Here is a 12349-nt window from a genome sequence, read left to right as displayed (position 1 = left end):
TTTAATTAAATCTTAATTATAATGAAAATTGAAGTTTTTCGCAATGCGTGAAAAATTTTAGACAAATTTTAACTATAAAATGAAAAAATTTTACATATTCCATACCCTTGGTAATGGCAGTAAGAAAGACACAGAACAAGAAGGAAGAAACAAATATTAAGAAGGAGGAGACTCTAGTAGAGAAGGTTGAAAAGCCAGTAGACTCTGAGGAGCAGACTGCGTCTGAAACCATAAGCAACGACTCTGTAGAAGAGGCAAGCGAATCTCCAACAGAAACCGGCTCTGAAGAAGAGGAAGGATCAAGCTCAGCATCTGAGTCTGCCTCTGAAGAGTCTGCTAAGGAAGAGAAGAAGGCAGAGCCAGAAGAGTCCAAGGATGAGAGAACAATTTTCATCAAAGGACTTAACTTCAGCGCAACTGAAGAAGACTTAAGAGAGCTCTTTGGAAAATTCGGAGACATTGTTGAAGTAAGAATCCCAAGAAGCAGAGACGGACCAGGTGGTAAAGGATTTGGATACGTTGAGTTTGAGACCAAGGAGGCCTGCGAAAAGAGCAGAGAGCTAAATGGAACCGACTTTAACGGAAGAAGTATAGTAGTAGACCTCGCCAGATCCGGACAGAGAGTTGGAGCTGGTGCAGATGGCCAGAAGGTATACAACAAGACCGATGACAGCACAGTTTTCTTAGGAAACATCCCATTTGATGTTGATCACGAGGACTTCCTCTCCCACTTAAAGACATACGCAGAGGTAAGTCAGGTAAGAATCCCAGAGGACAGAGAAACTGGAAGACCAAAAGGATTTGCATTTGCATCCTGCGAGTCAGTTGAAGAAGCTCAGAAACTTATTAACTCAAACATAGTATACATGGATAGAAACATTAGAGCACAAATCTCCGAGAGAAAGAACTCTCCAGCTCCAAGAGGCGGAAACTCTTTCGGAAGACGAGACAACAACAACTCCTACGGAAGAAGAGATAACTCTGACAGATCATCTGGCTTTGGTAACAAGAGAACTTGGTCATCTGAGAACACAAGCAACAAAAGACATGTGAAATTTGAATAAATACTCGCATCTATTTATTTTCATGGCGTAGAATATTTCTTTTTGTATTTGCCTTCTCTAGAGAGAGAATTATTGGTATGGCAATCACTGTAACCGCAGTAAGAATAGAGGATAGTACGCCAAGGGCGCTTTTTGCTCTTTCTTGTACCGGAAAATTTTTCATATTTTATTCGACACTTCTGCATTTATTTATTCGTGGAATCTAAAACCAAAAATCGCACCATCTTCTAATCCTGAAAATTGCAGCAGCACCGCATGCCACTACTCAAAACAAGTAGAACCAGGATGTTCTGGGCCTTTCAAGGAGTTTTTTTTGCTGTGCTCTCATACTGCATATGGACACTTCTGCATGACCACAAAGCAAAAACACCCCCTGTCAGAGTGTGCAAAGGACTTAATTTCACATCAAGCAAAAATCATCTATATAAGTACATGCAGACTCTGGATGATAAGTATATTGAGGACAGTATAGATGATACAACCACTAACTACTCAAGCATGACATCAGACTGGGATACTACAGAAACAAGTTATCAATAGGTAAGTAAAGAAAGCAATTTGTATAGAGTAAATTTTAGTAGGAATAATAATGAATAAAGTATAATATTCAATATATCTTCTATATTTGATAGTACTTTTGTTAATCAGAAATAGTAAAATACCATTAGAATACAACCCGAAATACAAACTCATCCGTATTAATCATAAAACCACTGGTATTGTATATAAATACTTATTAACTCCATTATTTCAAGATATTTCTGAATTATATCCTATACACTGTATACTGCTATAAATTCATAATCTATGCTCTAATATAATCAGAGAGGTACACATGGTTTCTATGTATACGGTGTTTCTAAATTAAAATAGAGGGCAATACAGTGCTTCTTCTTATAATATGCCATATAACTTATATTACACATGTGCTCTCTTGTATTATAAATAGTATTAATGCATATAGTAATAAAAACTCATTATATCCACTTCTTATACTTATTACACATAATTAGAAAATAGAAAGAATGAACTGTCTACTGTTACACATACGCGCTGGACTTCTTATTACAAAATGGAATAATTCAGAATAATTTTCTGGTTGCTTATAATATACGTATAACAGTTTACACCGTGTCTACTCTGGTTTTACCAGAATGCTTGCTATTTCTACTATGTTCTATGAAAAATTGAAATAATACTGTATTAATACGTATAAATAGAAATAAACAGACATTAATTATAAAACTTATAATTTCTTGTTTTACATACTCTGTATTCTAATTAAAACAGAGCATCTTATCGTTATTTCTGTTTCATGTATATTTAAGATTTTAATGTATATTTACTGTTTTAATGTATACTTATGCTCTATTACTGTAAAAATACGAGTGTAGATTACTCTCCTATATAATAAATTCAATATTATCCAGAATTTTCTGACTCTTCTATTGGTATATGAGTGTGCTCTTGTGTTACTCAGTGATTTAATTTTAGGTTTATTTCGGATTATACTAGATTTGTATTTCTCTTGCCTCCTTTATTTAATTCTTCTATTAATACTTTTATTTTGATTTTTTAAGTATTCGGGCTGGCGTATAAAATTATTCATTATTATGGCTTACACTTAGTAATTTCAATTATTTCCACGCGCACTATGCTTAATATAAACATAAATGCACATGCATGGCCAATAAACACAATTTAGCTGATTTTAAATAAAACCCAGTACTAGTTCATCTGTCTGTATTATTACAATAATATTGTAATAATGCCCTATTTACTTCACTCTATTTTGTATTTGGTGTACTTGGAAGAATCTAATCCTACATGAAATATTTATAATAATATGGGCATTTATGCATAAATAAACAATCGATTCTTGCTTTGCTTAATAAAAATTTATTCTGTACAATATATCATGCCAGCTTACAATAGGCATTCTTATGGGTTCTTATTTACATAATCACTGCTTATGGATATTTCTTGAAGAAGAGTGCAGGAATCTAATAGTGACTTTGTTGCTGGCTCACTTATACAATCTTCTACGCTTTCTTGCTCAAATGCAAACTGTGGTATATCTGCGTGGTATATGCTCTGTCCCCTCTTGTTCCGTATTGCCATTATTCTGCTGTATAACACACAGTACTCCTCTAAAAATTCCCGGGTGCCTAATTTGCCAACTAAAGAAACAAATGAATTTTTAATTTCCTCATCTTTGTTGATGTGTAAATCAAAGGAAATCCCTCCTAATATTTCTAAATCGGCCATATCAGACTTTTCTCTTTCTTTAGTATAGAGTGGCTGTGCCTTTAGCATTCTTCTATTTATTCCTTTTTCTTATATGTATTCTAATGTTTGTTGATCTCAGTTACTTTGGTTGTTTTTGAAACTGAACCTTTTTCCAAAATTCAATTGCCTCAATTGTTCTGTACATTTCTTCATAGAAAGTGCACTTTCTAACAGATTTTACACGAAGCCTTGCCTTTGGAATTCTTTCTACATCGCAAGTAACATGGACAGAATAGTTATTTTCTATGCTTTTGTCTATCTCCTTCTGCAGCATAGGATGATTTGTTTGTATTGAAATGCCTGAAAATGAGTCGAAAAGTATAGCAGTACCTCTGGTTCTTCTAATTATCTTTCCTGTCAGTGCAATCTCCTTTATTCCATTTAACTCCCGTAATGAACCCTTTCTTACTATGCGCCGTACAAGAAAGGAGGGAAGTGTAAGAATCATCCACTATAAAAATATATTTTATTTATATTTAAAACTAAACTTCCCAAATTTACAAAAGAATAGGTATCCTGCAGTATATTGCATCCTTAGAGTATTGTACAGACTAATTGTCGCTTGGTTCAATTCTTTTCATGGTTATTCTTGTTGGGGTTGCATTTAGTATATATTCAGGATTGCTTGCTAGTTTGGGCTTTATTACCTTTAAAATGCGTATTTCAGCAGCAGGGGTTTTTTCTATATAAAATCTGGTGGGCATGCACATGTTCCATAGGGCAGACTCTGCAGTTGACTTAGGGATCTTTTCTTTTTTATACCTTTTCAATATATTGTAAATATTTATATTTATACCAAAACCCCTCTCATCCTCTTCCTGTGCATATTCATTAGATTTATTGTCTGTGCTTGTGCTCCACATGGGCCTGTTGCCAATTACTACAGGCTTAAACTGCTCTGGCCTGCTTTGTGTTATAATTATGCTTTTTACAGAATGCGTGATGTACAAAAGTTTTAAATTCTTCACCAGCTCGGCATACTCCCATTTTCTTTCTGTACAATCAGCTAGAAAATCATCTAAATTATTAATTACAAGAAGGTTTACCTTGTGATCTTTTATAAAGCATTGAATTTCATTTGTTTTTAGCTTATTTACTAATAAATGAACATATTCTATCTTGCATATATGCATGCTGTTTAAGTCTATCATAAGAGAGTCTGCTGTTTTAGTGCACGTTCTCTTACACGACTCTATCCATAATGAGTTTACATTTTGCGCCATGTAATAACAAAACTCACTCCTCCCAGAATTCTTATCACCATATATTTCTGAAATAATCGGGAGCCTTTCCATATTCATACAAAATATTTTCTATGCCATTTGTCTTCTTTAAGAAAGAATACTTCCAGCCTTAAGAATAATAAAAATGACACAGCAATAATTAAAAATATCACACTAGCCATTATAATTATTTTTATGGGAACACCATTATATACAACATCTGAGTGGAGAACTAGTCTATAACCATCTGGGTATAAAATACTCCCATCCATATACTTCGTCGGATAAAAGGTTTTTTCTACACCTGTTATGTATATAGAATTGCCTGTTTCTTCAATCGATACAGATTCATCAGTTCCCAGATAAGATATTTTCCATCTAGTCCCAGTGCATTTTACATTAAGTTCTGATCCATTGCATACAATGCGTTTTACGCCCTCGGAGTGATAGTTATCAGCAGATACCATCCAAAGACAACAAAGATAAAGCGTAAAGAAAATAATAGATCTTCCTAATATCATATACTAAAAATAAAACATTGCATATTTAATAAATTAAATATTATTCATATCCTGGGGTTATTTGCCTTACACCAGTTCCATGTCCAGACTGATTTGCTCCTTTGTTTGTTCCCATTTGAACACTTATTATTTTCTTTCCCATATCCAGTTGTTCCTGTGTAAATTCTCGAATGTTTGGATTTGCTAGCTTAGGTCCAATTATTTTAAATTTCGAATTTGGGAATTGTCTTTTTAAGTTTCTGCTAAGAGAGTACAGGCATATTGCAACCTGCTTTGGGTTTCTTCGGTCTTCTTGTACCAAATCTACAGTCTGGAACAGCTCGCTGTCTAATACACCTATTTCCTTTGCCGCCCTTAAGAACATGTCAATGTTCTCCATTTTCTTAAATACAATAGAAGATTGCTTTGCTTTGCATTTGTTAGGAATAAATGCGTTTATGAGATTGCATAAAACCATCCCATCTGCTAGCAAGTCCATTAGGTTCTCTGTTTTTTCATTTATCTTCAGTGAAAGTATGCCTTTAATCCATGTAAGCAACTCAATTTCGCTTGATCTATTCATAACAAAGAAAAAAATAGAATATTTATATTTATATGATAAACATATGAATAGACATTTAATTAATAGGTAATATGAATTGGCAATAAATACAGTTGGAATTACTTAATAAACAATGTAATTATATACAGCAGCAGAATATTTCTATACGAAGGATAACAATGCAGGTTTTATAGTTGCAAAGTATACCCATCCTACTGAAATACCGTATGTGGTTATAATTATGAGTGATACGCCTATAAGAAATGCTTGAAATGCATTGAATAAATAATTTTCATTTTCCTGTCTTTGGTTAGTAATGGCTCTTATTAGCACATTCAGCTCAACTATTCCATATATATAAAATAATATTATATTCATCTGTAATAAAAAAGGAAGGTTTCTTATTAGTGCAGGAAATATGTGGATTAGCATTTGTTCTTATAGAAGCAGTAGTAATATGACCCTAAGATACCAAGAAGTGCTATACCACAGCCTAGGCTGATTGTTGTGGCATAATTTTTCTTATTTTTATAAATATGCCGTATTATGATAGTATTTGATATGGCATAGTACATTACTAGGAACAGTGGCAGTATTATAAACATACTTTTAAAAATACTGCAGGAGTTCTTGGCTGCGTGATAGTACATCCCCAAAACGGATGAGTTCATAGTATTCGTTATGTGGGCACCTATTTTATCCATTGTGCCTGCGCCAGATAGACAAACGCCCTGTGCTCCTATAGTTGTTAATACGTATGTTGCCACTGTTTTGAATATATTTGTATTAGTTGCGTATTCAATAGCAGGCGTTATTATATTATCAGTTATAACGGGCTCAACATGTTTGTGCACCAATGCTCTTACTACCGCGGCCTGTATTGCACTTACTCCATACTTTATAACACCCACTAAAATAGATGTTGATTTTGGTATTATTTTCATCCCAACATGCATCAGTATATCAGGAGAGACTATTCTACTATGTATATGTTTCAATAGACCAATAAATAACTCTAAATACTTAGTGCACAGTCATTGGTATATTATACTAATTTTCATATCATACTGTATATTATGCTATATTCCAATGCTAGAAGCAATATTACATACTTAATAATTGTAATACTCTAAATATACCCAGAAAATCAAAGTTTTATTTTCTTCTTTGAATTTCCTTTATCTTTATGATTATTCTGCTAATTATATGTTTATTATCACTTGTTCATAATTATGATTAAATATGGGCTTGGTGTGGTGTTTATTGTCTATTTACTGTGCTATGTGAATATATCGACTAAATTTATTTTTATTACGTATTTATTTTATTATTTCTCTACTATTGTAAAATAATTAAACTACTTCTAAAAGTAATGCATAGAAGCAATTTTAGACTATAAATAATTGCCTGCTATTAATTTGGCTGGATTTGGTTTGGTTAAAGAGGAGCTACAGTACTGTATTATTTTATATTTATCGCATTTCCTGAATAAAATAATATATTAGTAAACATTTTGTGAATGAATATTCATATCCGCGCATGTTGTTTATAAGAGCTAAGTCTTTATGTGTGAGTACAGCAGGGTTATTTGAATTTAATAAATCTCCAGATTCTACCACTGATTTATTATACTCTCTTATGCATGGATTGCATATAGTTTTAATGCTCTTTAAATAATATTCTGATGGAGGGAATCCATTGTTGTGACAGAAGTATTTTTAATTACTTTCCTTGCTATATTTTCGTTTTTATCATCAGTCTTTACATTATCGCATTTACACCACTCTCAATCTGTGGTAAGCGCCCCTAAATTAAGATAGGCATACGAGTATAATAATTCATGTAATATTTTAACAAAAAGTACCATTTCTTTTGCCGTGTTAATGTGCTCATATATACGCGATTATAAGAGTAGATGGGTTATTTAATAAATCTCCAGTTCTAAAATCATTATAAGAATATTAGGGGAGATGCTTTCTATGCTAATATCTGATTTGTAGCTAAATTGAACATTGAAAACAGATTTTTATAGATTAAAGCGTACTAAACTAGTTCCATGTTTGTTTTTATTCAATCTCTATAACGTAGACGCATTTGGCTTTTCGCTTATTCGGCTTTTAGTTGCTGTAAGGGGAGATGGAAATGACAGGCAGAAAAAGAGTGCACTTCTAAACAGAAGTATAAAACAAACTAGCCCTGCTGTCCCTGCACTAGTGCTGCGCCTATATAGACAGTAAATAATCACTGCCCAGATAGCTACATAGATTTCAATCTTTCTATCCCCCCTAATACAGTTTCCCAGAGTCTGCCGTACTCCGGTAATAACTTCAATAATCTCCTGCATCCTGCCATCGGTGAAATTGTTGTTTACATACCTCTTTCCGCTGCTTATTGCATCTTGTATTAGCCCTTTTATGGTTCTTACCCCGTGCTCCGTCAAGTCGTTTTTCAGTGCAGATGTTCCTGTGTACTGCATTGATAACATATTTGCATTGCTATTCCAGAGCTGCCCAAACTTTTTAATTGAGCTTTCATTTAAATAGTCATCGATGTCTAAAACGTCATTATTGCTAGAAAACTCCTTTAGCCCTAACAACTCTACCAGACGTATCTTGGCAAGTTGTGATTGAACTACATTGGTTCTATCCAGGCAGTCAACGCAGTTTGTCCGTATTATGCATCTATTTGAAAGTATCTCCTTCAGACTTTTTTTGAACTGCTTTTTTTCCTCTGTGCTCTTGACCATTTTATGGTAGTCTACTGCTAAATATTTACAGCCTGTCTCCTTGAGCGCATTTGTAAATTTGCTGTTAAGTTCTTTTTCATGTCCCTTGATGTCTAGCAGTGTGACAAAAAAGTATCTACCATACCTTCGCTGCAGAACGCCTAAGTGCTTTGAGAATAAGTGCCTGCTTACATCGCAGCTCCCCATTCTAATGGGTGGCTTGTATGACAAATTTATTTTCTGCTCCCAGGATAATGGAATTGACCCTCTGCACTGTATAAATTCCCGCTGAATCGGCTTGTTATCCTCTTCTCCCTCGGCAATTAAGAGCGTTTCTACCGTGTTGGCTGCATCTCCATTAGGGTCCGATCCTCTAGCATAGTAGCGTGTCCCTGCATTTCTCCACGACCGCCGGCTTATAAGTGTGCACATGAGATTCACCTTCCCCGAAAGAGCACATTGCCCAAAAAAACCCTGTATTAGCTCAATCCCAAACATACTTGCATCGGGATTATTCTGTCTAAACTTCGATAAAGGAATAAAGTTGTAAATAAAGTCTGTGTTTTCTTTAACAGATGAGCCTGCATTTCCTAAATTATACTTGGAGAAGAACATTCCTGGTATTTTGAAAAACTCAGTAAACACGCCTTTTATCATTGGATCTTCCAAGCCGTCAATGCATATGCTCCCACAATCAAGTGCTTCGTATACCTTTTCTCCTTTTATCTCTCCAACCACTCTGCTCTCCTTCACATAGACTAAGTATGTTCCGTCATTAATATCTATTTCTCCAAAAATACCACTAAATTGTGTCTTTTGTCTGCTTCTGCTCTCTTCTAAAATATTTAACGGTGAATTGCTAATGCTCTTTGCCTTTTCTCGGACTGTTATACCACGACTCTTCCCTATACTCTGTCTTTTTGCCTTCTTATTATGCCTTTTTTCAATTACCTGCACAAGAGTACCTTCCTCAGAAAAGGATCCCTCTTTGCCGCTTAGCACTGCCGTTAGCTCTACCATCTCCGGCTTTTCCTGTATATAATTTATGTGCGTTCCCAGCATAACAAATTAAAATTCAAATCGATTAAATTCTCCTTGTAATACCTTCTGCCTAAACAGATTTCCAACCTCTTCCATTTCTTTTTTTTCACTTTCCCCACTTTGGAAGACACATAGGACTCTATACCCATTCTCTAGGAGTAGGCCACTTACCTTTAACCCATTATACTCTATTATTTTGATAAAGAGGTGCTCTTTCCTCTCTTTTATTTCGCAGCTCATTATTTCTACTGCGGAGTGCACCAGCATTCGGCTTATTCCCGCTGCTTCTGACTCATACATCATAGCATTCTTATGACTGTATACTGCTGTGTACATAGATGGCATGATTACTCCTCTCTATTTTTTATTTATTATTTTCTTATAAATTCACCCCTGTTAATACATGAGGGAAATCGTACATTTACAAACAGGTCAGTGTGGTAACCAAATTGGATCCAAATTCTGGGAGGTAATAAGTGATGAACATGGAATAAATGGAGACGGAGTCTACGTAGGAGCCAACTCATACCAGCTGGACAGGGCTTCTGTTTACTACAATGAATCATCCAGTGGAAAATATGTGCCAAGAGCAGTTTTAGTAGACCTAGAACCAGGTACAATGGAAGTAATAAAAGAGAGTGCATACGGCAAGCTGTACAGGCCAGACAACTTTATACACGGGCAGTCTGGAGCTGGAAATAACTGGGCAAAGGGACACTACACAGAAGGTGCAGAATTGGTTGACTCTGTAATGGATGTAATTAGAAAAGAGGCAGAAAACTGCGACTGCCTGCAAGGATTCCAGGTCACCCACTCACTTGGTGGAGGAACTGGAGCAGGTATGGGAACACTTCTAATCAGCAAAATAAGAGAAGAGTACCCAGAAAGAATGATGTGTACTTTCAGTGTGGTGCCTTCTCCCAAGGTAAGTGACACCGTGGTTGAGCCATACAATGCAACTTTGAGTATTCACCAGCTGGTTGAAAACAGTGACGAAACATTCTGTATAGACAATGAAGCGCTATACGACATTTGCTTTAACACTTTAAAGCTGCCCAACCCTGGATACAATGACTTGAACAGACTTGTTTCTGTTGTGATGAGTGGAATTACTACAACTCTTAGATTCCCTGGACAGCTCAATGCAGATCTGAGAAAGCTTGCTGTTAATATGATACCTTTCCCAAGGTTACACTTCTTTATGGTAGGATTTGCTCCTCTGACTGCACAGGGATCTACCGCCTACAGGGCTACTTCAGTCTCAGACTTGACCCAGCAGATGTTCAGTCCAAAGAACATGATGGCAGCATGCGACCCAACAAAGGGAAGATACCTGACAGTAGCAGCAATGTTCAGAGGTAAGATGTCAATGAAGGATGTGGACGAGCAGATGCTTGGCATACAGAGAAAGAATTTTGCAAACTTTGTGGAGTGGATTCCCCATAATGTGAAGACCTCTGTGTGTGACATCTCCCCAACAGGCCTTGAAATGTCTTCAACATTCATTGGAAACAGCACTGCAATCCAGGAGCTGTTCAAGAGAATCAGCGATCAGTTCAGTCTTATGTTCAGAAAGAAGGCTTTCTTGCACTGGTATACCGGTGAGGGTATGGATGAAATGGAGTTTACTGAAGCAGAATCCAACATGAACGATTTATACAGTGAGTACCAGCAGTACCAGGATGCAACTGTGGATGAAGAGGATTATGGCGTTCATGCATAAGATATGCCGTAATTTAAAATCTAATAAATCTATCTACTGTCATATTTTCTTGAATGCTCTCTGCGTTATTATAGTATGTTGCACAAACCTCTAGTATATTTAGAGCTATTTATACGCCCAGCATGCATTAATACAGTAAGAAATAAAACCTACTAAAATAATTATTCACTTTTTTGCTCTTATTATTAGCATTCCCTATGCATTTTTGGTTATTTGAGTGTATTCCTGCATAAATTTCTATTTAATGCACCAGTTTTGTCTATTTCTAATTAGCTTTTAATCTGTGCTGTTTCCACAATTATTGTATAGTTTGGTTTATTATACAACAATTGCATATTCTGCCACTCTACTAGCATAATACCTATAATATTCATATTATTAAATACTCCTTAATGAATTAGAATGGCCTTATACTAAATCTAGCAGATATTTTAGAAGCTAAAAATCTTAAATAGACATAAAATAGTTCTGTTTAAGTAATATTTAACATATACCAATGGTTTAAATCATATAGTTTATGGGGTTATCAAATAGTTTAAATATATATTAAAGTAGTATTGGTTTCTGGCGATAATAAAAAATCTTTTATATTTATATCTTAATAGAATGCTTTCTTTCTTAACACTTCTATTTATATTGCGTTACTATATAATTTCATATTTTAAATATTTTAAATCTATACCCAGAATATTATTATAATTAAAATCATGTGAAAACATTTCTTTCTTATAAAAATATTAAAGTAAAGTAAAATTATACTAATAAATATACATATAATTAATAGCAACAAAATGATATTACTAGAACTTATTATCACTTTTATTCTCTTAGACTAATTACAGCAGAACAGGATAATATACAATAGAATAAATGAATGTTTACATGCCAATCCAATTCTAATTATATTAGTCTTATTGTTTATATAAATATATCACAGAACAGAGTATATCTATTACTTATTTGCCACTATAACACTTGATATACCAGGAATACGTCTAAGTGTAACCAGTCTTACTGCCCACTCTCTGTAAACACTCTTTTTAATATGCCTATACACCGATATATTGTTGTATATTTAGTCTATTCTTGGGATAGATCCTTCTAATTCATGCAATTGCCCTTAAATTTAATTTAAATGGATCTAGATGCGTATAATGCATGTCTCTCTACTATACTTAGACAAATTAATTATTTTTGAAGGTATTTAAAGGCCTCGCATTCT

At 34.5% G+C, this 12349-nt stretch overlaps 12 protein-coding genes across 12 annotated transcripts; 3 read left to right on the top strand and 9 right to left on the bottom strand.

Annotated features, from left to right (window-relative positions):
• Positions 1-113: 113 nt before the first annotated feature.
• Positions 114-1064, top strand: NEPG_01355 (uncharacterized protein; the record flags this gene model as incomplete). Its single annotated transcript, XM_013203729.1, has 1 exon — positions 114-1064. One exon carries the CDS (start codon positions 114-116, stop codon positions 1062-1064), a length of 951 nt encoding a protein of 316 aa, XP_013059183.1.
• A 255-nt stretch (positions 1065-1319) lies between these two features.
• On the top strand, positions 1320-1644 carry NEPG_01354 (uncharacterized protein; the record flags this gene model as incomplete). The annotated part of the gene is made up of 1 exon (XM_013203728.1): positions 1320-1644. One exon carries the CDS (start codon positions 1320-1322, stop codon positions 1602-1604), a length of 285 nt encoding a protein of 94 aa, XP_013059182.1. The 3' UTR covers positions 1605-1644.
• Positions 1645-3005: 1361 nt separating this feature from the next.
• Positions 3006-3380, bottom strand: NEPG_01353 (uncharacterized protein; the record flags this gene model as incomplete). The annotated part of the gene is made up of 1 exon (XM_013203727.1): positions 3006-3380. The coding sequence occupies one exon, from the start codon at positions 3378-3380 to the stop codon at positions 3006-3008; it is 375 nt and encodes a 124-aa protein (XP_013059181.1).
• Positions 3381-3432: 52 nt separating this feature from the next.
• NEPG_01352 (uncharacterized protein) lies at positions 3433-3801 on the bottom strand (the record flags this gene model as incomplete). Its single annotated transcript, XM_013203726.1, has 1 exon — positions 3433-3801. One exon carries the CDS (start codon positions 3799-3801, stop codon positions 3433-3435), a length of 369 nt encoding a protein of 122 aa, XP_013059180.1.
• Positions 3802-3904: 103 nt separating this feature from the next.
• On the bottom strand, positions 3905-4654 carry NEPG_01351 (uncharacterized protein; the record flags this gene model as incomplete). The annotated part of the gene is made up of 1 exon (XM_013203725.1): positions 3905-4654. The coding sequence occupies one exon, from the start codon at positions 4652-4654 to the stop codon at positions 3905-3907; it is 750 nt and encodes a 249-aa protein (XP_013059179.1).
• Positions 4651-5089, bottom strand: NEPG_01350 (uncharacterized protein; the record flags this gene model as incomplete). The annotated part of the gene is made up of 1 exon (XM_013203724.1): positions 4651-5089. Exon 1 carries the CDS (start codon positions 5041-5043, stop codon positions 4651-4653), a length of 393 nt encoding a protein of 130 aa, XP_013059178.1. The 5' UTR covers positions 5044-5089.
• A 48-nt stretch (positions 5090-5137) lies between these two features.
• NEPG_01349 (uncharacterized protein) lies at positions 5138-5659 on the bottom strand (the record flags this gene model as incomplete). The annotated part of the gene is made up of 1 exon (XM_013203723.1): positions 5138-5659. One exon carries the CDS (start codon positions 5657-5659, stop codon positions 5138-5140), a length of 522 nt encoding a protein of 173 aa, XP_013059177.1.
• Positions 5660-5800: 141 nt separating this feature from the next.
• NEPG_01348 (uncharacterized protein) lies at positions 5801-6016 on the bottom strand (the record flags this gene model as incomplete). The annotated part of the gene is made up of 1 exon (XM_013203722.1): positions 5801-6016. The coding sequence occupies one exon, from the start codon at positions 6014-6016 to the stop codon at positions 5801-5803; it is 216 nt and encodes a 71-aa protein (XP_013059176.1).
• A 47-nt stretch (positions 6017-6063) lies between these two features.
• NEPG_01347 (uncharacterized protein) lies at positions 6064-6594 on the bottom strand (the record flags this gene model as incomplete). Its single annotated transcript, XM_013203721.1, has 1 exon — positions 6064-6594. One exon carries the CDS (start codon positions 6592-6594, stop codon positions 6064-6066), a length of 531 nt encoding a protein of 176 aa, XP_013059175.1.
• A 1121-nt stretch (positions 6595-7715) lies between these two features.
• NEPG_01346 (uncharacterized protein) lies at positions 7716-9425 on the bottom strand (the record flags this gene model as incomplete). Its single annotated transcript, XM_013203720.1, has 1 exon — positions 7716-9425. One exon carries the CDS (start codon positions 9423-9425, stop codon positions 7716-7718), a length of 1710 nt encoding a protein of 569 aa, XP_013059174.1.
• Positions 9426-9431: 6 nt separating this feature from the next.
• On the bottom strand, positions 9432-9749 carry NEPG_01345 (uncharacterized protein; the record flags this gene model as incomplete). The annotated part of the gene is made up of 1 exon (XM_013203719.1): positions 9432-9749. The coding sequence occupies one exon, from the start codon at positions 9747-9749 to the stop codon at positions 9432-9434; it is 318 nt and encodes a 105-aa protein (XP_013059173.1).
• A 58-nt stretch (positions 9750-9807) lies between these two features.
• On the top strand, positions 9808-11159 carry NEPG_01344 (beta-tubulin; the record flags this gene model as incomplete). The annotated part of the gene is made up of 1 exon (XM_013203718.1): positions 9808-11159. The coding sequence occupies one exon, from the start codon at positions 9808-9810 to the stop codon at positions 11125-11127; it is 1320 nt and encodes a 439-aa protein (XP_013059172.1). The 3' UTR covers positions 11128-11159.
• Between the last annotated feature and the right edge of the window lie 1190 nt (positions 11160-12349).

This window comes from Nematocida parisii, assembly GCF_000250985.1.
Source record: "Nematocida parisii ERTm1 unplaced genomic scaffold supercont1.3, whole genome shotgun sequence".
NCBI classification, from domain to species: domain Eukaryota; kingdom Fungi; phylum Microsporidia; genus Nematocida; species Nematocida parisii.
The sequence above is the reverse complement of the archived record's forward strand: the minus strand, read 5'-3'. Positions and strand labels throughout refer to the sequence as shown.